General features: G+C 38.2%; 2 protein-coding genes across 2 annotated transcripts; both read right to left on the bottom strand.

Annotated features, from left to right (window-relative positions):
* Window positions 1-328: 328 nt before the first annotated feature.
* ndufs5 (NADH:ubiquinone oxidoreductase subunit S5) lies at window positions 329-2,442 on the bottom strand. Its single transcript, XM_077196128.1, has 3 exons — window positions 2,332-2,442; window positions 651-870; window positions 329-574 (listed from the first exon to the last, which is right to left on the bottom strand). Exons 2-3 carry the CDS (start codon window positions 864-866, stop codon window positions 470-472), a joined length of 321 nt encoding a protein of 106 aa, XP_077052243.1. The 5' UTR covers window positions 867-870; window positions 2,332-2,442; the 3' UTR covers window positions 329-469.
* A 655-nt stretch (window positions 2,443-3,097) lies between these two features.
* Window positions 3,098-25,412, bottom strand: rnf19b (ring finger protein 19B). The gene is made up of 10 exons (XM_077196162.1): window positions 25,106-25,412; window positions 16,782-17,990; window positions 9,874-10,073; window positions 8,785-8,929; window positions 8,537-8,699; window positions 8,104-8,218; window positions 6,459-6,599; window positions 6,180-6,369; window positions 5,927-6,061; window positions 3,098-5,068 (listed from the first exon to the last, which is right to left on the bottom strand). The coding sequence occupies exons 2-10, from the start codon at window positions 17,378-17,380 to the stop codon at window positions 4,648-4,650; spliced, it is 2,109 nt and encodes a 702-aa protein (XP_077052277.1). The 5' UTR covers window positions 17,381-17,990; window positions 25,106-25,412; the 3' UTR covers window positions 3,098-4,647.

The following is a 25,412-nucleotide window of genomic DNA, read 5'->3' as shown; positions in this document are numbered from 1 at the left end:
CTCCACCCCACTATATCTAAAACTAAAGTATATATATATATATATATATATATATATATATATATATATATATATATAACTAAATGATTTAATGGAGTAGATACATTCCCAAGAATATGTTGAAGAATGGTAACCAATCAGTATTGGTGACCAATGACTTCCATTGTATGAAGGAACAATATATCTGAAAATGTCTCAATGTTCCACAGAAGAAAGAATATCATACAGGTTTGGGGTGAGTAAAAGATGACAAGAGTTTTCAGTTTTGGCTAAACTATCCCTTTAGGAGTTGTATTGCATAAATATGACAAATTATAGACAACATCAATGACATGGAATCATTATATTTATTTCTTGAACATTAAACAATGTTGATACAGCAATATTATAATACATGAGCAAGAAATGAACTGTACAACAGTATGACTGTATTGTGGGCGATTGTATATTCGGTCTGGGGTTGCTGAATTCACGGCCGGGCATCTTCACTGCCTGTGTGGTGCAGAGGGGGAGTGTAAGTTCCCTCTTTAATCATCTTCTTCTTCTGCTTACGGATCTCATATAAGCGCTCTTGCTGTAAAGAGTGATAATTATGTTAGTAATGTGAACAACCTCAAATACATTGCTTGAATATTTCAGAATTTACTTACAGTCTTTCGGTGGTGCAAGCACTCATAGAAGTCTTCCAACTCCAGCTTGCACTCCTTTTTGGCCCGGTTCTGGCCGATGCCGTCGGCGCACTCTATCCACTCCTTCTCGAAGGCATGACAGCGAGCGGCCCGCTTCTGTGGCTGTTCCCCACTCTGAGCCAAGAGCCACTGGTCCAGATTAATCCCGAGCTTTGACTGGAGGTCAATGAACGGCATGATTCTAGGAAATTAATAGAAATATTCTATGTAAAAATAATGCAATCATGCCTAAAAACAATGAGCAAAGCAGTTGTTCACTTTTGTTCTAATAAATTAGCCTACACCTCAATGTTTATATATTTCTGGCACTCTTCAGGCACTAAAGTCAGCATGAAACAGAAGTTGCGATAGTCTTTTTCTTCCCAATTGTGACAGTGTCATTTAGTGAAACTAGCCTGGCTAACGTCAGACCGAGTCTCATTGAGACGTGGGTCTGGGAACCACATGTTCATTTTCTCGTATTTGAGGCGTGGTTTACGAATGCCCAGAGCCGTTTATTGGGTGCTATGAATGTCTATCAAAAGCGCCTGTACGTAGCACATAGCCAATCGTTTCAATTATACCAGATGACGTATATAGAGCGACAGAAATTAGACGAGGAAGAAAACGATGGGTCAGAGATTTAACTAAACTACTTAAAACATTATCTAAGGCTGCATCGAAAGGTAACTTTGCGTCTGCTGCCATGTTGGATCCATAGGTATAAACAAACTGCTTCGGTGTGTGGCATAGACGTCGTCATCGTCTTGCTGCTCCCTCCCCGTTCTGTGATTGGTCCCCTCGCTGAGGCTAAAATCTAGTCCATGGAATCCAGAATGCCTAGCAGCGTGAATAAAACCGGGCTGCACGCAAGGCAGCATGGGGAAACCCAGGCTAGAGTGAAACAGTTTCTGAACAAGAAAAATTGTAGGGTGGGAACTGATTGGATCGTTGTGGTTTTCTATTGCTGCTCTCATGTGATTGACAGGTTGCCCCGCCCGCGCGCCAGTAAACACGTCATCAGACAGGAGATGTCATTTCAAAAGAGAGGGGAAGTTATTTTGATTAAAGATTACGAGGGCACATAAATTCATATGACATAAATCCTGCAATATACCATACAAAATAAAAAAATGGTTAATTTTGGCTTCATGGCTTTAAGTAAAAAAAGAAAAGTGGTTATATGCAACTACTGAGTATCTCCAAACCGTGTTTATTATTGCCATGTTGATGACAGCGGTCATGCCTACATTATTATTCCGTATAGATACGTATTATGCTTTCCACTAATATAAACGTTTTAGCTATTAAAGAGAGTTGTTGAATGACCTAGGCTAGTTAATGTTTACGACTAGTAACGGGACATTAATAAACTGACGTTAAAAACAACAAGCGATCTGTCAGATCATGCAATTGGTTAATATTTTATTTAACATATGCACTTGTTTACTTTATCAGTGTAGAATAAACAAGCTGTATTGGTAATCTTCGTCTTGCTGTTGGCTAACTTGCTAGCCTAAAGGCAGGCCAGATAACGATACAGCCAAATGTGTATATTCTAATGTAATGCATGTACAGCAAAATGTTTACACTAGAGCTGGTATATTTTTAAACGTCACATATAAGATACAAAAGCTCTCAAATTGTAAATGCAAACACAGACCGTTCGGTTCAGAGTCACTTTAACCTTCCTCAGGCCCACACAGTTCACTCACGACCTGTCCGCTGCCGTAAAGCAGACACTGCTTCTTTACGCCACTGCTGCAAACATTCTGACGTCAATGTTGCACACGCACGGTAGGGGGCAGTGTTGGCATATTTTTGGTATTTTCAATTCAGGTATTTTGAATTGAAGTGCTTCAAAAATTATATATATATATAATTTTTGAAGCACTTCAATTCAAAATACCTGAATATATATATATGAATCTTTAACTGAATATTTTCGGTTTTCATTTTAGCTTTAATTATTAACTTTAGTAATTTTGGTATGTGCTTGTCAATCTTTTTTTAAGTAGGCTATTACTATTTAGATTTTATTTCAGTTTTAGTTGTTATTTATTTCCAGTTAGTGATTGTAGTGCTTCTACTTATTTCAGTTTATTTTCCGTCTTTTTCCATTTAGTTTAAGTTTTAATATTTTAGTTTTACTTAATAACCTTGCACTGAATCTTTAAAATGTGTTGTAAGATTTTAACAATGTAATTAACAATGTACCTAAGGTGAATATAACTCTAACTTACAATATTTACAGATGAATTAAGCAATATATTGCATTTCTGATTAATTTTACAACCAGTTTTTCAGTGTTTAATCTAAAAATGAGCCTCATATTTTGATCATTAGGTCAGCAGGCTTTCTACTCACAGTTTGAACACACCACAATTACAGTTACAAAATTTGCCATAAAGGAGGAAAAGAGTCCAGACTTGCCACAAAGGAGGACATTTTTAATTTTTTATGTTGTTTCAAACACTCACAGCCAGTGCAGTTATCTTTGTGGGGATGTACAAAACAACACCAGATTGAACACAACTTCTCTTCAGCATATTGCTTACGTAACTGAATTTAGTTGTTAATACTCATTTCACAATAACCAGTTTATAGTCAATCAAGGATTGTAAAACTATCAAGTAGTTTTACAATCCGCTCATAAACCTAAAAATATAAACGCATATTCACACAACCAAAAAAAAAAAAAAAAAAAAAAAAATAGAGCAAAAGATGACAACCACAAATCCATTTTTTTGTGTGATTACAAGACAAAGATAATCCATCATTTACATGTAAAAACCAAGGATTCTCTCTGCAGCCAAATATAATTATGAGATTCAGAAAGCATGTTAAGAATGCAAAACAAAATGACAATATTTCATTACATCCAAAATTAAATAACAAAATCATTTCCCAGAGAAGCTGAAATCCAAAGAAAAAAAAAAGGGAGTGCATAAATATAAGCCTACAATGTCGAACAATGATAAATAGTTGGATAAAGTGCAGAAGTGCTCATCCATCCAACCAACCCATTTCTCTCCATCCATCCGTCCAGCTAGTGGGCAAAACTAACTGAAAATAAAACTACAATTGCGCAAAACGAAACGCTTGAAAAGCCATGTGCTTAAGAAAGTGATAAAATAGGCCAACAGAACATAATAAAATAATAACATTAATAACAACAGACATGCATGTGAATGTCAGTTCCATCCTTGATATACTATATGATTTAATACCCAGCAATAAAATCAACACTGGTAAACATGATCCACACACACACACACACGTCTCTCATCTCTCATCTCAAGAGGGCACAAACAGTGTAGTCAGTGAGTCACAGGCAGTGTAAGGGATCTGAGAGCACGTGCTCGGTCTGTAAGGCAGGCAGTCAGTGATACAAGTCAAACTGTCTGCTAGTGAAGTTCAGACTGACCTTACTCCAAACTGATCTCTCTCACTCTGAAGTGTGTGTTCTTCTGTGCAAACGTGACCAAAACAATACTAGCGCAGCGCATGCAAAATCATACAATTTCCAGCTCGATTTTAAAAAAAAAATCAACGAATAACAAACATACAAACAATACTGTCATGTGTCATCCACATACAAACCACTCACGTATACATGTGCTTGGCGACATTTCACTTTGTAGCATTATTTGTCTGTTTGTTTGTTATCTAAGGAAATTCTTTTGGCCACGATGGTACCGCTTCTTTTTTTTTTTTTTTGCTCAAGGCATTGCTCCATCGAGAAGTAAACACCAGCTAATGAATAACAGTATGAATTTCTGAAGAGGTAGAGGACCTGTCCGTGCCCGCAATTAAGAGACGGGACAGGAGAGCGGAGCGATGAGCTGTCAGTTCCATGAGTTGTCTGGATGCAAGGAAGGTGTTTTAATAATTATAAAAAGCAGCAAAATAACAGGTAAAGCATTAACAAGTCAAAAGCTCAGAAATGGTTGGCTTTGTGCAATGGCGAGAGTCTCTCTCACACGTAAAGAATGACATTGTCGGGACAGTGCAGGCTGTCGGTGGGGTTCAAGGCTCTGCAGGTGGTCTGCGGCGGGGGGGCGGGGTGGCAGCTCTTGGGACGGGGCGAGTCGCAGTCGTCGGACGTGAGCTCTGCGATGTCGTCTGACTGCGTGTCGGACATCTCCAGGTCGCTGCGGATGCTCTCCGGCTGAGCGAGTGTGACGTCTCGGAGACCCTCCCTGAGTGACATTCCTGGCGACAGGCCCAGAGGGGAATCCAGGACAACCCCGCTCCTGCGGGAACTGCAGTCCTGAGGCTCCTCCCCCGAGCCGGGCACCATGGCAACAGTGGGCGGAGCCAGAACCTCTTCAGTGGTAAGACACAGATGGCTCGGTTTAGTTTCGATGTCCACCTGGATCTCTAGGTTAGTGCCTTCTCTGAAACACAACAGGTCATAGAAAAGGTGAGATGAAGTGTCATATTCTCATTTCCAGGAGAATTCATCAAAGATGCTACTATTTCATATTTTTGTTATGGATGCACCAATATTAAAATACTGGTTGGTACTGATAAGCTGAGAATTATTTTCATTTTAAAGCCAAAGACCAATAATGGGCATTTTTTAATTGTAGTCTAAATCAAAAACTGAAATAATTTTAGATGCTATGAATGTATCTAGGCATCACAACATTATAAGGTACAGTATGAAAAATGGATATTCAAAAAAATGGATTTGCTAAACATTACGTTTAACAATTAATTTATTTGTCTTTTAAATATCCACTTTAAATGAGCATTAGATGACAGCAAAGGTAATCTAAATTTAAAAATAAGGGAAATCAATATGAACTATTAAAAATCTAGTATTGACCAATATTGATTAAGTAGATAAATATTATTATTAATTATTATTATTATTTTTTTCAATTTCTAATATTGGCTGATAACCATTGCGGTACTGATACATGTTACTGTTACTGGGTCGGTAAGGAAAATAAAAAATACTTTTTATTCAGCAAAGATGCTTTAAATTGATCAAAAGTGACAATAAAGACTTTTATATTGTTACAAAACATTTTTGTTTCAAATAAATGCAGTTCTTTTGAACTTTATCCTTTATCCTTTTGAAGTATCCTGAACAACATGTATCACGGTTTCCACATAAATATTAAGCAGCACAACTGTTTTCAACATTAATAATAAGAATGTTTCTTGAACAGCAAATCAGCATATTAGAATGATTTGTGAAGGATCATGTGACACTAAAAATGATGCTGAAAATTCAGCTTTCACACCTGTCAGGTAAGGTGTAAGAGGAAGTGATAGATCCTGCCATGCCCCTTGTGCTGGCACAGTCACTGGCTGCTCCCAAGCTGCCCGTCTCCCTGCCGGCACTTTCCTTTCCCAGCTCTGTCCCCTGCACCTCCAGCCTAAAACATAAACATGTTTCCATGAAAACAAGAACACAACCCATATTTACAGTGCAGCTCTTCTATATTTACCATACAGTGCACAGAATAACCCAGCATGCCCTGAATACCCACATACCTGCTGTATTTTCCTGTCCTCGCACCGAGTGCTCCTCCTGCTAGTGTGTTGAAGTGTGGTGTGTCTCCCAGACCCCCTGGGGCGACGGACAGGCCCTCGCTTGGAGAGGTGGTACTGAGGCCGCTGGCTCCTCCCTCCAAACTGCTCTCGCCTAGGCTGGGAGACTTCAGTGCCCGCCATGCATCAGCAACTACAGAGAGAAAGTGTCCGGTTGATGGTTCAATACACTGAAAAGGTTTTACCCAGATGATGTCACTTGATCAATCCTCTTTTTCTTACCTGTAATAGGCCCGTCATCCTCATCAAAGTCTATCCTAACACCGCGACCTTTCCCCCGGCTCACCCCACAGCCCCCGCCCCGGCACAGAGAGATAGGCACAACGCCATACACATACGCCAACATGATGGGGACACCAATGCCTGTAGGGAAGAGACACAGATATGGAGCTGTAGTCAAAATTTGGGATTTGAGTTAAAGTGAGATTGATGAGAAAATATAATGTACAGTACTAGCAATTCTTTTCAACGTAATGGATAAAGTATTTCCGCTGCTTTTTTCTCATAGCAAACTGTGGTAGTAGCAAACCCTTTCTATCATATTTCTAATAACCGTCTTTCACAACTAATTACATTATGATATAGTGTATTATATTCAGTATAATTCTATATATATAAATAGTAAACATAACATTTTAGTATATTAAAACCAAGTGTGCTGCACACATGCTGAAAAGCGAAGCCAAAACACTTTGATCGCCCCCTGATGGCTGGTTGCAGTATAGGTCATATACCCCATCCTCTCCATGTAATCGAATGGGATGCGAGCCAAACTAAAAAAATTTAATTACACTTTAAACATATTTATTCCGATATTTTTAATTTAGGTCATTTTAGGTAGTTCTTATATTGCTGAAGTTCAAACGTTCAAGCTAGGTGTTCAAGAGTTCATTTTCCCAATAAGTTAGGTTTTAGTTAGTTATTTGATGTTATAAAAACATATATACATATATATAGAGAGACAACTCGTCTCTACTCTCCACTGTAGAAAAGTTAAGCCACAATATGACAAGTTGTCCATCTTTTTTACAGTCTTTGATCAATACTTAATGATTCAGTAATGAGTTCCACAAGTTTTATATATATCACATATCGCTTTGTTCTTTTGTGTGACACTTCCTCTAGATTAAATTTTCTAACATTTTCCATACACTGTGCTGCACTGGAAGCTGCGGTTGCCTCTGAGGCTAAATGCAGAAGCGAAAGTCAATAGAGTTCATTTTCACTCAACGGGAACTGAAGCTTACAATCTTTAGATAGGAAGGTAGGAACAGAAGGAAGCATCAAAAGAGTATTGTAAAATGTCATATAAGCAGTCTATACAATGTTATTTTCCATGTCTTCTGAAGCCATATGATAGCTTTGTGTGATGAACAGATGGAAATTTATATTTGTTATTAATTTGCTGTTAGTCAATGAGTTGAACTTGAGAGAAACGGATCAGTCTTTTTTGTGAACGTGGCTAATATATTCTCTAGACAAAAGAAAGAAAGTCAAACGTGTCTAGAATAAAATGAGGAAAAGGAAACTATCCCTTTAAAATGACAAATCTGCACCAAAAAATTTACTTTGTATTACAAAACGTCTAACATTACCAACTGATAAGGATTAATTTAAACTAATATGCAGATTTGCTGCTCAAGAAACATTTCTTGTTATTATCACAGTCAAAAAAAGTTTCAATATTTTGGTGGAAACTGTAATTTTTTTTTTTTCAGGATTATTTGATGAAATAAAAAGTTCTTTTGTAACCATGTAAAAGTCTTTACTGTCACTTTTGATAAATGTAATGCATCCTTGCTGAATAAAACGTACTGATCCCAAACTTTTAAACGGTATGAATGTAATTGTTTTCAGGAATACTCACCCACACTGACAGCAGCGATGACTGGAGCTGTGATGATTGACAGAGCCACACCACCAGTAATGGCGAGATTCCTTCTGTGATGTGACGTTTTCTTGCCCTCATAGTGCGAGTGGATCTGTGACAAACACCAGCTGTGTTATCGCACTGACACAAGTGAGCTTTTACCTGCTAAATTAAAAGATCTGATCCTAAAGCTTGAAAATCTGAATCAAATTTATAAAACAATATGTCCTCTGTATTTTTCAGCAGGAAGTCATTGTACCAGAATTATGACGATATCAAACGCGGTTAAGTTGGTTGAGCAATGTGGCAGAAGAGAGGGAAATTCCCAGGCTATTTAGGGAAATTCTTTTCCTGATAACAGCTGATAAAGGTTTTGTTAACATCTAAACTGTAGTGCTGCGGGGAATGATGGGATGTTGGCATAGCGCACCTTGCGTCCAATGTAAACAGGGATGCCGATAACCATAGCAGGAACTGCGATGCCAGCGATTAGAGTGATGCCCACCGGTGCACCAATCAAAGTGCCCAGCTGCCACAGAATCTTCTTTTTGCGACTCCATGGCTTCTTTCCCCAGAATGTACAACCTGATGGACTGAGAAGACACCATATAATTTTATATTTTAAGATTCGAGCAAGTAGTTCGATAAATTCCCACTGATATAACTAGCAAAAGGTACCTGAGGTAGTGCAGGTCTGAAATCTCCTTCATACAGAGCCAGCAGAACTCACAGCCGCACACAGCACAGGTCATGTGATTACAGCTGCCGTCGTTCATCTTGATGATGTAGGCACCGCATCGGGGGCAAGGCTTGATGTCATCAGCTGAGTGGGGATTGAAGGGTTGGGATTTAGAATTTGTACAGGCAGACAGAATCTGCTGTAAACGGTAAGTGCTGAGGAAGCGTTTTCTGAATGTCAGGCGGGAATAAGAGCGGGGAAAGAGACGTTAGCAGACTCCAGTTTAATTCAGGAGGTTAGAGAGAAACTAGAGAGAAGGAGGAGAGAGCACAGTCCTTTAGGGAAAGAGAAACCTCAATAATCTTGCTATGCAGTTGATGAGGTGTTCTTAGTATTTCTTTTGTCACTAGGGGGTTGCTAAGGTGATCTGGTTGGCTTCTAAGGAGCTGCAGATTGAATGTTACATTATTCAAGGCGGTCTCTAGAATATTACTATGTGGTTGCTAGGGTGCTCTGGTTGGTTACCAGGGCATTGCTGTACAGTTACTAAGGGCGTCTCAGTGTTTTTGTTGCTAGGTTTTTAGGGGCACAGTTATGTGGTTGCTAGAGTGATCTGAGTGATTTCTATGACGTTACTAGGTGGTTGCTTGACAATTCTGGGTGGTTAAGTTGTTCTGAGTGCATTTTGTTGCTATGTGGTTACTAGGAAATCCTGGTGGTTTTGAGGGCACTACTAGGTGGTTTCTAGCAAGGGTACTTTGGGCGGTTTCCTAAGACATCACTAGGTTGTAGCTAGGGTGTTTTAAAAGGTTACTATGGCATTGCTATGCAGTTACTAAGGTGTTCTGAGTGTTTTTTGTTGCTAGGTGGTTGCCAAGGTGATCAGGGTAGTTTCTGGGAGGCTTCTAGGTGGTTACTAGGGGGATCTGGGTGGTTTCTAGGGTGTTGCTAGGTGGTTGCCTCCTAGCCCAGGTAAAAAGAGACTAACTCCAAATATCTGATATTACAGTCTCTAGATATGGCTTGATTCTCCCCTTCACTGTAAGTTCATGAGAGAGAAGATGGTGGACTAATGGTTGAATACTCACTGTGTCCCTGCTCAGCCGTGTAGCTGGGTGAATGGTTACTGTGTGTTCTCAAGGACAGCGCCCTCTGTTGGCGGGCAGAGTCACAGGTCTGGTTAGGATGCCAAGCTTGCTTGCAGTGGTAACAGAACTCAGCACCACACCCTTCTCTTCGACACACCAGCCTGGGGCAGCTCGCACATCCAGAGGCGATGACTGCAAAACTGGCAGGGGAACAATCCAAAAGGGTCAACTGACTTTCCTAGAGAATCTATGATTTAGGTAACATGAGATATCATCATACCTAGATTTGTGCAATCTGCTCTTACACAGAAGTACAGAGATGGTATGTATCAGACTGTAATAGTATGGTATTTCCATTGTACTTTAAAAATAGCATCATGGTAGTGTCCAAAAGTATAGTAATATCATGGTATTTTTTTGTAAATGTAGCTGAGGAATATGAGGACCTTGTTTCCGCCACGGAATAAAAAATGTAGAAAATAACTGCGACTTTTTATCTCACAATTTTGACTTTTTTTCTCACAATTGCGAGTTTACAATTGCAAGCTTGCATGATATAAATTCGCAATTCTGACTTTTTTTCTCAGAATTGCATTATATAAATCTCATAATTCTGACATAATGCAAGTGTGGCTAAATCACGCAATTCTGACATTATAAAATGCAATTTTGACTTTATATTAGGGGTGCGCCGATCCGATACTCAGTATCGGTATTGCTCCGATACTAGCAATATTTGCCGGATCGGGTATCGCCAAACGAGACCATCCAAATCCGATCCGATATTGTATAGCCTACGTATGTTATTGTTATACAACACAAAAGGCACAAAAACATTATAAAGCACTATAATGTTTTCGTGTACTGTATTCCAAGATTTCTGAAGCCATTACATATAGTTTAATGTGAGGTACAGATTTAAATCGTTAAATTAATCTTCACCTAAGTGCTTCCCTCCGCTGCGGCTGTCAGTCATTCTCAGCACTCAAACAGCGCGTCGCGCTCGGGTAAAACAGTCAACACGATGAAACTCTCTCCAAGATGAGTCAATGTTCCTATTATTATACTGTAGATATGTAGATAAAGGTCTATGGTTTGCATAAAATGACTTTAACGTGCTGTATGGCGTTATTATCCTGTCAAATGTCGAGATCGCATTATTGTAGCGCGAAAGTACATTAATATTATGCGCGAGCGTGAATCTCTCTGCTCGCGCGCGGAATATGATGTGCCGAGCGTGAATCCCTCTGCTCGCGCGCGGAATATGATGTGCCCAGCGCGCTTAAAACGTGTTCAGTGCAATTGCGAATTGCTCCTCTTCCCCAGCTAACAATTTTAGGTTATAAGAACGTTTTCATAACGTTCCCATTAAGTTATAAAAACGTTATTTCTGAATGTTCTAGGGAATTTCAAAAAGTCCAGTTTTTTAGACGTTGTATTAACGTTATTTCTTGGTTATAAGACCGTTCAATTCTCCCGTTATGTAAACGTTGTATTAATGTTATTTCCTGGTTATAATAACGTTAGAACGTTCAATTCTCCCTTTATATAAACGTTGTATTAACGTTCTTGCTTGGTTATAAGAAGTTATTCAAACGTTCAATTCTCCCATTATATAAACGTTCTCTTAATGTTTTTCTAAGATAATGAAAAATGTTTCATTCATAACAAGGTAGCCTATATAATAGGCCTATATGAAGAACCTAAAACAAGAACTTTCAGATTTTAAAATTAAGACATAAATAAATAAAAAAGACCCATGAATCATGTCTATAATATGTGTAATGTAGTCCACTGAAGTCGAGTTGAATTGAACCCAAGTAGGCCTATATTTTTTCCAATAAACCGATTTGGGTTGAAGTGACCATATGAAATTAACATGAACATAAACTTGGAAATTGTTGTAAAAATGAGCTATATAAATTAAATTAACTTTTGTCATTGGTTGTTTTTGGTCATAATCCTTGTCCTTGTGTTCCCATTGTCTCTTGTCTAGCTTTGTTCCCTGTACCATTGTTGGTGATTCTATGTTTAGTCCAAGTTTATGTTCATGTTAATTTCATATGGTCACTTCAACCCGGTTCAATTCAACTCGACTTCAGTGGACTACATTACACATATTATAGACATGATTCATGGGTCTTTTTAAAAAATTTTAGGTTCTTCATATAGGCTAGGCCTATTATATAGGCTACCTTGTTATATAAAAAACATTAAGAAAGGTTTTAATAATTATTAAAACATTTCTTAATGTTTTTTTATTGAATGAAACGTTTTTCATTATCTTAGAAAAACATTAAGAGAAGGTTTATATAATGGGAGAATTGAACGTTTGAATAACTTCTTATAACCAAACAAGAACGTTAATACAACGTTTATATAAAGGGAGAATTGAACGTTCTAACGTTATTATAACCAGGAAATAACATTAATACAACGTTTACATAACGGGAGAATTGAACGGTCTTATAACCAAGAAATAACGTTAATACAACGTCTAAAAAACTGGACTTTTTGAAATTCCCTAGAACATTCAGAAATAACGTTTTTATAACTTAATGGGAACGTTATGAAAACGTTCTTATAACCTAAAATTGTTAGCTGGGGAAGAGGAGGAATTCGCGATTGCACTGAACACGTTTTAAGTGCAGGCATATTCTCTGAGCAAGGCAGCGAGCCCACTCAGCCCAGAGAGAGAATTCTTACAAGAGAAGTGTATCTGAGAGCGCGTGCCCAGTTCCCGCGCGCGAGCAGAGAGATTCGCGCTCGGCATATCATATTCCGCGCTCGAGCAGAGAGATTCACGCTCGGCACATCATATTCCGCGCGCGAGCAGAGAGATTCACGCTCGGCACATCATATTCCGCGCGCGAGCAGAGAGATTCACGCTCGGCACATCATATTCCGCGCGCGAGCAGAGAGATTCACGCTCGGCACATCATATTCCGCGCGCGAGTAGAGGGATTCACGCTCGCGCATAATATTAATGTACTTTCGCGCTACAATAATGCGCTCTCGACATTTGATAGGATAATAACGCCATATGCTGGAGTTTCACATGTTACTTTCTACCGCGTGTCTGTTAGATCACAACACAACTGATCAGTGAACGCAACACTGGAGTAGAGAGCGATATAATTGCTCTTCACACGCACATTAACTGAAATTTAAAACTGTTAAAAGGCTCAAACTAATGAATAAATAAAGAAATATATGTATATCTTACTTTTGTGCTTTGAACTTTTCAATGCGACGCGCTGCGCGCCGTGACTCCATGTTGCTTCGAGCGCATCATTCTGCGCACGGGATGGGCATAAGGTTTCGTGCCGCTCTGAATTGGAGCCTTTCATATTACAATACTTTTGCGCAATGGCAGTTTATTGATAGCCTTAGTTGTTCTGTCCAATCTATGTATCATATGTTGCTGCTTCATTAAAAAGTTGCGCTTAAAATTTTAAAATAAATGTATTTTAATTATATAGAATATATTTTGTCTGTATTGTTTTACAAAGTAAGGAAAATAATGTTTAAGTCAAGCTTTGATGCCTTTAACAAAAGAATAATCCCAGTCTCTTCCCCACAGTGAGGCATACAGATACAGTTTATTAGGTAATTTGGCACTGTTTTTTTTAATTATTATTTTAGTATTGGATCGGATCGGTATCAGCCAATACTGAGTCCCAGGTATCAGAATCGGTATCGGAGGCAAAAAAAGCGGATCGTGCCACCCCTACTTTATATCGCACAATTCTGACATTATAAAATGCATTTGTGACTATAACACGCAATTCTGACATTACAACACAATTTCAACTTTATATCATGCAATTCTGGGTAAATAAGTAAGAATTGCGAGATGTAAACTAAACTCGCAATTGTGAAAAAAAGGTCAGAATCAATTGTGAGATAAAAATGTAACTTTTTTATTTTTTATTCAGTGGCGGAAAGAAGCTTCCATAGAATGCAATTATATAAATTACCTTAGTTTTTCCTTTTGACAACCCCCCCCACAGTAATCACATTCACTAGCATATCAGTGTGTTCCCTACTCAGATTCTTTGTAATGTCAAATTCCTTTTAAAGTCAAGGAAAACATTAGCAGATACAGACACTACTACATTATGGAAAATGAAAGGGAGGATTTATTGCACAGTCAGTATGTTCCAGCTGAGGGAGTTTCCAAGTATTCCAGTTGCATTTTATTCCTTTCCTACGAACATTATTATTATTATTATTATTTTGCCAAATTCTACTTTAGACCTTAAAAAAACTACACAGATAAACACATTGATAAACATATTATTAAATCATAAAAAACCTTGACGTTAAATCTTTAAAGAAATTTTTGATTTTATGATTGAACACTGGCAATAGATCAAGCCGATTCAAGTAAAAATAAAACTTGACTCCAGCTTCCTTGTCTAGCTTTCGCTTATGCGACAAAAACAATGCCTTTAATGTTAAGTGCAAGTTTTGGCCTGTAGGCCGAAGCTAAAGTAGGGTCTGAAGAAAACATTCCTCCTCCAGCTGACACCTCATTAATCAGCTCAGCTGCAATGGAGAACTGTAATGTCCTACACAAAGAGCTTCCAATTACCTGCACGTACTGGCACACACACACCTTACATGTAGAGTCAAGCAGAAACAGACCTCATTACACATGATTATGGTATCCCGGAACACGCACTAGGCTTGAAGACAATGAAATCAACACTCTATTTTGAGGCTCACAAAGACACGGTGGCATACACACATGGTCAAGTGCGTAGCCAATGGTTGTCTTAATCAAATACATTGCCTTGGTTACCCATAGCAACTCTACCTCTGTGCCGCATCTAAGTTGCCATCGCAACATATGACTGAGGGAGAGAGAAACAAGCCATTCCTTTCTCCCATTGGCAGCTCTGGACTTTCAATCTAGCTGAAGCAGAGCTGGTTGGGGGCTGATGGGTAATAAACAGCACCATGGACTGGAACTGACACTCTACAGGGAGCTTTTCCTTCAGTTTCTGAGACTAAATTAACAGAAAAGTGTGTGCTTGTATTTGTTTGGGTGGGAGATTCCTAGTTAATCTAAAAAGCGGCAAACGAAACATCTTGGTGAACCTTAATGTATCCTGCAGCAAAAAAAGTCACACTTTTTTCACAACCCTATATGATGTAACTCACTAACAAGCCAATATTGTGATGTCTAATGGACAAAATGGCCTTTTTGAAAAATTCCCAGACCATCTGAAAACCCCTCTGTATCAGTCGTGGGCCTTATAGGAAGTGGTGGTGACACAAAAAAGAATCATGTCCCTAAAAATGTGGGTCACCAGCACACCATTATGATTGACAAACTTAGGACAGGTTGTAAAAGGCCTCGGAAGTAAATCACAGTCGCACAGAATGACACATCAGCTAAACTAGGCTTCCCACATAAGCGCAAGTGTTCCCTATAACTGTCCAAGTGCCTCCTACACTTGCTGAAGCTCACAGAACAAGCAAAACTGTGAAATATGTCCCCATACTTCTATTGAATCCATCTGCATTACATATAAGTGCATTTAATACACTATATAGCCTAAAGCATTTGTATGCCAGAATACCACACCCTTGTTGAGGAATTTCAAAACCGTTGGCTTTAATAAAGAATTGGTTCTTCCTAACAGCTTCCATTCTCTTGGGACGTTTTTCTCAGTAGATGTTGGAACATTGCTGGATTTGCTCCCATTCACACACAAGAGTATACTGGCCGAAAAATCTCTCAACCAACGTTTTGGTAATTTTAGGATGCCAACACACTAGAGAGTGTTTGATGGATATGAATGCGTAAGCACTGATTTGAGGGTAGAGCTGAGGGAAGAGCTGTGGTAGGCTGATATCGAGAGCTGGAGCCGCCTCTCTGAAATTCTCATTGCTCAATGGATGCTTACGTCAGGGGCGATTCTCGGATTTCAGTCTGAGACTCATGACCTGAAGTGACTCAGAGTAGTGACTCTTGCCTTCAGTGCCAGAAATTACAAGTTTGCGCAACTTTTAATAATTTTTTTTTTTACACTTACTGATGTGCCAGGTTTCCAACATGATTTTTTTTTTTTTACTGAAACCTAAAAAATAAAGTTTTCATTTACCCAAAAAACTAATCGGAGAAATACTAATTAAACGGTTTCTGTCAATGATTTCGATCCTCCAATACTACAATACGAAATACAATACAATACGAAATTTTGATGCATCACTATATAAAATAGCATCTGACTTTGAGAAGAGTAGCACATTAGGTTGCATATTGTTTTATGATTTCACTGGAACTAAAAGCATTCAAATAAGTGAAATGGAGTGTGACAGCTGTATGCAGGGCATACATTAAAATAATGGGAGGATTCATAGTGAAGTCACCTAGGTATCTGAAAGTCAGCAGTCATAGCTGATATTATGTGTCAGAGAAAATAGGAAATGAGAATTGTGGGAATTTAATTCTAATTGATTTTTTTATTATTTATTATATATTTTATGAACTATAATCTTAGGTTTGTCCCCTGCCTCCTTTCAAAATGTCCCTACCAACTTTCAAATCAAAACGTCACCTTTGGATTTACTTCATCACAGGCTTTAGGCTAGTCAAGTTCTACCACACCATTTACTCAGTAAATCATTTCTATGATGACCTTACTTTGTACACAGGGGAATAATCATAGTGAAACCGAAATGGTTTCTCCCCAAACTGTTGCCACAACCACAATTCTCTAGAACATCACTATTTGCATGACACATCTTCACTGGAATTTAGGAATCTTGCCAAACTATCTAATCTTGGTAATGTTGGACTAATCTTGGTCCACAAGCTTTGGCCATGTAGTGTATATGAAACAACAAAAAGGGTATTGTGTACCCCTGACATCCCAACCCCATCCCAGTCTTACCCACAGTCGGGAGCAGGACACCATCGGCAATCAGGGTCCGATGCCAGGCAGCGGCGCAGCAGGAACTCTTCATACTTTTCCATCAGGTTGGGATCGTCCAAGATGAGGGCCACCTGCCGTGGGGCAAGTCGCTCGGCGCACTCCGGGCAGCTGAGCTGCACTCGGCTCTCCGTAATCTCGATACGAAAGTACTGCCTTAGACAGCACAGGCAAGACCGGTGGCTGCATCCCTGGAGCTCAGGAAGCTGCTCCGCAGGTTGACGCACCAGACACAGGGGACACTCTAGGAGTTCTTGACCTCCCAAAGAGGCCTGGCTAGCGGATAAAGCCTCGGCCGGGTCTGCCATAGATGGGTCTGACGAAACATTTGTGGGTGTGGGAGGCTGGAGAAGCTGCTGTTGCTGGAGTTGTTGCTGTTGGTGAAGCTGTTGCGCGAGAGGAGTGCCCACATTAGCCTTGTTCCCCCTGGATCCACGTTTGCCATGGAAGAGACTATGAAAAGAGATCCTGCCTTGCTTCTTGCCTGGCCCACGGCATTTCGGATTGGGAATGCCACTAACAGAGGAGTGGGGTGATTCAGAGTCCTTTTCAGATCCCATTTCCCAAGAATAACCTTGTAATGTTCTCCCACTTGAGTCTTTAGAGAGGTCAGCGAGCTTGGGTTAGAGGAGTTCTTGTGATGCGCCTTGGTTCCTTCCACAGAATGATTTCAATGAAGCCCAAAACCTCAAGAACACGTACACTCCAGATACACAAAAGAATGTTTGTCAATGTCTCAACAAATCCCAGTTAGTTTCCCCGTTGGGAGAATTCCATTAATGAAGTCATATCGTCCACTTATCTGTAACAGGGAGTCGTGTTTAAAAAATAAACAGAAAGAGAAACTAGACAAATAGAGTAAAAAAAAGGGATGGGAGCAAAGTCCTTACACTCCAATCTTCTTGTAAATGTTAATCAGGAAACAAAAACAAATTGTTGCACCCAAAATTTGTTACGTACTATAAAACTGACAGATACTGTCAATTAAAAATGGGGCGTTTAAAGACAACTAGGAAGTTGGTAAAAAAAATTTAATCAGAGTTGTAAAATCAGGCTCAAGATATCGCAATCCTGAGGGCTAGTCTTCCGTCGTCTTTTGCCTCGGCTAATTTCACGGAGCCAACATGAGAGTGCTCCAGTCTGCTGTTCTCTCCTTCTGAATCAGCCGGTCTGTTGAGGAAGAGAAATAGCACAGGAAGTTAGCACGGGGCACAGACAGCCTGCAAGAGGAGCATGCTCAGTGCACGCTCACGTACACACTCCTCCCTTTTTTATTCTCTTTCTCTTTTCATTTCACGGTTAACTCTTCATGCTCTGGACTCCTGAAGTGACTGCCTGACAGTACTGATGAATAAACCACTTACCAGACGATTAAAAAACGACACAGTTGAGGAAGTAATTGGTACTGTGACATTAAACTTGTTAAATACTAATATCTGTCATCAAATTTTATGTCTTTACTTCTTGTGATGGATTTGACTTTTCTCATTTTCTTTGTGTCTCACTGTTGATGACACCCTCTTTCCTCACTCTCACACACTCGAGCGCTCCCTCTCCACTTCACACTGCTCTACTAGTGCAGTTGCCATGGTAATTCCCACTATGAACACAGCAAACAAGGACCCTCACAGTGACTCTGGCCCTCATGAACACACACACACGGCAGATATTAACACCACATCACATAACGCATGAGCGCATGCCTCCACTGGACTTTATTCATTTATTTATATTTGAGAGGGACATCAATCAATACGGTTTGCAAATGTCATACTAGCAGAGGAAATGGTTTTGTAGGCCAACATAATCTGTGTACATATTTCTACTCACGAAATAATAAAAAACACATACTTTCATCTAAGACTGTTGTGTCCTGGTTTCCTGCTCTGATGACCCCTGAACTAATGCCTGCGTAGCACAAATCTGTTTACTTGTGCGAGGGGGAAGGGAAAGAGACCACAATGCAAGTGTAAAGATGTCAGTGCACTTATACCTCCAAGTGTTATGATGACATAGTAGATTTGCTAATGGGTCAATGCAAATAAGTGTGTCACTGTCAATGATAAGAAAGAAAGAAAAGAAAAAAATCTTGTTGAAAATACACGTGCCGAGTTCTTAATAAAGTACTCTTTGTATTGTGTTCATATGGTTTTGGTTACACTTTATTTTTAAGTTGTCTTTGTAACTGTGTAATTATACATTTACAGTTCTCATTTTCCACATTTACATTCTTATCAGTTCTTGCTTTCCCAGGGAATCAAACCCATGACCTTGGCGTTGCAAGCACCAACACTCTACTGTTTGAACTACAGGAAAGTAACTCAGTACATTTAAGTACTGAGTAATATTAAACTGCCATGTGCTTACTATAGGGTTAGGGTTTGGTTTAGGGTTAGTTGTGTGTAATTATGCATAATTTATAGTTATTACTATAGTAACTACATGTAACATATTTAACAATGACACTGTAAAATAAAGTGTTACCAAACATTTATACCATTTCAAGGAGTTTCAATTGAATAATGCTTTTAATGACTTAATTTTGAAAACGTCATGTGGTGTAACCACCAGGTAAAAGGTAATAATATATTTTCCCTACACCTTTTCTACAAAAAAACAGTACATATATATATATATATATATATATATATATATAGATATAAGATATATTTTTTTTTATTTCAGACTATTCATTCATAAATATTACATTTTTGAGCAATCACACACATTATATTTTGAACTACACTTGCCTTGTCGTAAACAAAATTGTATTTATCATTCAGTGAAGTTTTATTGAAAAATATGTATGAAAAAATAATAAAATGTGATGCCAATGTGATGTTATTTTCAAGAACATCATTCTTTTGTCTTCATTATGATATCAGGACCGTTGTATCACCCTGACATTCTTTTTAATTTATGCCCCCACAAAAAATATCAAAATTATTTTTAATTCAGAAATTATTAAGCACATAAGGTGGTACAATTAGGAGCTCTCAAACAACTCCTGGTTTACATGTTGTAATTATGTGCTTTTTACAAGTCGGATCTTGTAATTACAATAATTTCGACACAACGTGCCAGCACCTGTAAAATAAACGGTGGCTATATTCATATGCTATGTATTTTATTCTAGGGTACTTAATAATCATAAAACCATGATTATTATTTTTTGTTATTATGTCCAAAAACAGAAATATTAACATGGTACGTTTATAAAACCATTATAGCTGCATTTTAAGGAGTGTTTTAACTATTGCTGTCAAATCGATTAATCACATCTAACATAAAAGTTAGAATATATATATATATATTTATACAGTACACAGTGACAGCAGACTGACCCACTTTTTCACCAAGTGCTTTTGCTTTGCTCACAGCCACTGTCCTGATGTCTTGACCCATTATGACAGGAGGATGCAACAATCATCGTGCTCAACCCTATACTGTACGTGAACAAGAGACGCATAAAAAATGCAAGAGTCTGATGGAAAATGCAATACGATCTGAGCAGATCTGCCTATTCTAAACAGGCAGATTGAAATGGTGGGTGTTGAATCATAGCAGGTTCATTGAAAAAGAGTCTCCACCATCTATTTATATTATATATAACTTGGGGCTGAGATGGTAATAGCCCTCCATTCCACTTCAGCAGCCTCTGCTAATGCAACCAATGACACATAATTACCATCTGTGCTCTCTGAGGTTTACTGTGTGTGAGGGATGCTAGTGGGTACACAACAAAAGCTGTTTCTGGAAAATCTGTGTCACATCTCGAAACCAAAGTGCAAGTTTACGAAGCATAAGCCATTGTGTGTGTGCGTGTGTGTGTGTGTGTGTGTGTGTGTGTGTGTGTGTGTGTGTGTGTGTGTGTGTGTAACGGGCGTGGCTGCATTTGTTGTACAACAGACGTTGCTGTATTATTAATTAGCTGTGAATGACATGTAGATTCACAAGAAGCTCTTTTTTTGCTAACACTGTTGCAGCTGGAAATCAGCAGCCTGGTTTTTCCATTTAGGAAAGAGTTTATTTAAAAACTTTGAAAGCGGTTGGAACAATCCACAGCATACGTTCCCAAGCGTGGTTTAATGAAAGATGGATCTCCATTACCACAAGTTTGGTTAAGTTCTCGCAGGTTTTATCTCACACAGTCACAGTTTGTAATTACATGCAGAGTAAATAAAACACACACACACACACACACACACACACACACACACACACACACACACACACACACACACACACACACACACACACACACACACACACACACACACACAGACACACACACACACACACACACACACACACACAGACACACACACAGACACACAAACACACACACACACACACACACACAGACACACACACACACACACACACACACACACACAGACACACAGACACACACACACACAGTAGAAAAGGGAAATTCTGTGTCATTCTGGGATTTTTTTGTTTTGTTTTGTGGTCCAAAGGTGTGGGACCACATTGTAAAACTGGTATTTTTTACATTTACACAAAGAGATAAACAAAAAAGGTTATGATATAAAATGAATTAAAAAAACATTTAGGATTTTCCATTATTTCTAGGTCAATAATAATCAAATGCAAGCAAATTACTTATGATCAAATTTTTATGCTGATAATATAAGTCGTCATGACAAAATCTATTATTTTGGAAGGAATACTCAGGCTTTATATATTTTTAATAAATGTGTGTAAATACAATATATATATAAATGTAAATATATAAATATAAAAAACATTTATTATATTTTTACACTATTAACAATAACTGTATTACTTAAAACTGAAATACTACGGTATTTTTGCAAGAGATTTTTACTAGGAAATGTATCACAGTAAACTATTTTTTTCTCTCTTTTTTTGTCTTAAAGGCATAGTTCACCCAAAATTTAAATTCTATCATCATTTACTCACCCTCAAGTTATTTAACCCTGTATGAATTTCTTTCTTCTGCGGAACATAAAAGAAGATTGACTTTTATATTTTTTCTATACTATGGAAGTCAATGGGGCCCATCACATGTTGGGTTATCCATATTCTTCAAAATATCTTCTTTTGTGTTCAGCAGAAGAAAGCAACTCATACAGGTTTGGAACAACTTGAGGGTAAGTAAATGAAGACAGAATGATTGGGTGAAATATCCCTATACTTTCCCCCCTATTATGTTGTATTGAGAATATTGCTTCCATATTATAGAAATAGGTTTTCTTACTGAATAAAGCAAACTGCTGCTGAAGTCATAATGAAAGCAAATCCTTACTACAGACACTTACTGTAAGAGACATCCCCTATAAGGAACAAGAATATTAGTTTCATAATCTCTCACTGTAAAGTTTTGTTTTCCAGACCATTTATCAACATGTCACAGAGGCATTACGAAAATGAATTATTAACAGAAACCACTAATGAACCACGTAGACTAAAAATCAGCATAGGTTTGGAAACAGCAGAGAATGAGGACACAACACAATTCACACAAACACTCTGAGTCTGAATCATAAGCTAAATTAAATTCAACATTCAAAGGAAAATTGAGAAAAGAATGTAGTGTTTGGCCTCCTGTCAGCATGTTACTGACAAACTCATTACTGTGAGAGATAAGACCGACCTAGACTGACACTGTCTCTGCGCTTCCGTCCGCGTCAGACCCTGAAACCGCACCTCAGCACTTTCATATCATCCTACAGCCCCAGACCACGGCTCAGTCAGTCTCTATCTCAGACACACACACACACACACACACACACACACACACACACACACACACACACACACACACACACACACACACACACACACACACAGTCACATGGTCCATTGGTGTACAGGTGGGCTACTGGATCTCTGGCCATTGCATAACCAAATCTGAAGATCCACTGAGGCTTATTGTTCTTAGCAAAGCCTGCATGTGTCCTGTTGTCTTGTTTCCATGTGTGTCTGTATTAGAGCTGAACGAATCTGGATAACAATTTTTTTGTCTAAAATAGAGATTCTGAAATTTCTAAAATTTCTAAATTAATAAAAAAGCAAGTATAGAGGTTCCGACAAAATGTTAATTTCTGCAGTCTATTTAAAAAAAAAGTATTATTATTTTTAATTTTTATTTTATTTTAAATCGGGTTGAATGAATCATGATTCAATGACTCAGTCATAAAGACTTTCCTTGTTTCATGATTGGATAAATTTGAGTTTTTGAATTAATCTCTTGAATGAATGATTCAATGACAAATACATTTTTAACAGTTGCGTGTTGCCACTAACTGCTGTAACGATATAATTACTACAATCTTTATTTGAAGCGTAAAGTTACTTTTGAAAAGAAATTTACTCGATTTTGATCACTAACGTTTCAGTGTATCTGAACTATAGACTTTTATCCCAGTACTCCAGTGACAGAAATAATGATAATTTGTGGTTGAAAAGACTGTTTTTTAAGCTGTTTTATAACTATACCTACATGACAACTGTACTTGTCAAAGTATAGCCGAATCGTTGTCATTTAGGAATAAGATTGTGATCTTTAATGATTAATCGTGCAGCTGTAAATCTAATCTGTATCATTTTAATGAACAAAGTAGGTTCAAAGTATTGTTGATTTCACACACACACACACACACACACACACACACACACACACACACACACACACACACACACACACACACACACACACACACACACACACACACACACTCGATTCGAGGCGTTCCAAAGCTGTATGGGTTTCTTTCTTCTGCTGAACACCAAAAAAGATATTTTGAAAAATATGGGTAGCCAAACAGTTGATGAACATGAACGCTGACTTCCATAGTACGGGGAAAAAAAATACTATGGAAGTCAATGAGGTCCATAAACTGTTTGGTTACTGACATTCTTCAAAATATCTTTTGTGTTCAGCAGAAGAATGAAATTCATACAGGTTTGGAACAACTTGAGGGTGAGTAAATGATGACAGAATTGATATTTTTGGGTGAACTATCCCTTTAATGAAATCTCTTTGAGCTGCGAGCTGTCTGTGTGGAGCAGGTGGTTGTGTTTATCCATGTACCATTCTTGCTAAGAAGCAGGCTGTCTGTTCTCCAGCTCACCTCATCCTGTTGTGTCCTCATAGAAGTCAAAATCTCATATAACGTATGCATTATCATGAATGCACTGTACAAAGATTCAAGAGTCAAGACAAAACACCAGTAGGCCACATTCACACTCACTGACTATTGTGTGAGGGAGGCTGGTACAAAAGAAAAAACATGGTTTCTGTGAAACTAAAGACCTCGATTTTATCAGTTTGTGAGAGTCACACGGAGGTTTACGGTAAAAAGGATAACCCAAAAATTCAGAAAACCAATACAAGAAAGACTGGAATTAACCATCTGTTTGGTGAGGCAAAAGAAGAAATGAAACTGAAGTCATTCTGTGCATTCCTTGATTTACACTAGATGGAGAAGTGTTACCAAAACTCCCAACACATGTACAGTTACAACAAATTCATGAAAGTGAATTTGGGGACTGTATACTGCAAAGTGCAGGATGAACTAGTACGCTCTATATTTAGAAAGGAGTTGAGGAAGCAATGCATAGAGACTCAGCCAGAACCAACAGAACAGACAAGGAAGGACAAATCCTCTCCTCAATAAAAAAAAAGACATTACGTACACATGTAATATATATATATATTGCATAACTTTGCCCCCTAAATACGTAAATATGAGATATTTAGGATAAATTACGTGCCATGTAAATCTACAAAGGTTGTACATAGACAAAATATTTAATATTACATAAGTATTTATATTTAAATTGAAGCTTTCGCGTCCTGCCTAGTTCAAATTTAATCACTAAAACAAGTTAATAACTATAATTGTTTTTTAATATATATATATATATATATATATATATATATATATATATATATATATATACACACACACACACACACCTGTTATGTAAACATTTAATATATGCCAAGTTCAATCGTGTCTAATAAAGCATAAATAAATTCGCCAATGTTTAAAACAACTAATTTATTTACTATTCATTTATTTTTGTCGCATTAGTGCACTTAAAGAAAGGTCTACACTACAGTAAAACAAAACAATGTTGATCAGTGGCCTGGGATATGTCCTGATATCAATCACACAATGATCCCAAAACACTTGGTCAACATCAGAACATCACCGTATTTTGGAATCATATAGAACAAAATGAGTAAAAGGATTCTAAATCGTAACCATGACGACATATTGGGCACTTACCGTTGAGATGTGATCTGATAGTATTGGCAGCAACTGAAGCAGAATAGGGCGGTACGCAGTGAGCTTCGGTGCTACTGTACACCATGTACATTCAAGCAACTGTCTTCTAAATCTGAAAAATATCACCCTAGTGCTATCTGCTACAACATTCCCCGAACATCAGCCAGAGTGGAGGATGTCAGTACGTTTTTGCTGCCCTGTCCGCGATATTGCTCAGATTATGTCCGCAGCTTGATTCTCTTTTCCATGCACGTCACAGAGGAAAGCCCCAGCGTGTGACGACACTCGTATTCGTGGAGAAAACCCC

This window comes from Siphateles boraxobius, unplaced genomic scaffold (assembly GCF_051911475.1).
Source record: "Siphateles boraxobius isolate OS27281-9 unplaced genomic scaffold, OSU_SipBor_1 35, whole genome shotgun sequence".
In the NCBI taxonomy this organism is placed as follows: domain Eukaryota; kingdom Metazoa; phylum Chordata; class Actinopteri; order Cypriniformes; family Leuciscidae; genus Siphateles; species Siphateles boraxobius.
This window is presented reverse-complemented; position numbering and strand designations above follow the sequence as displayed.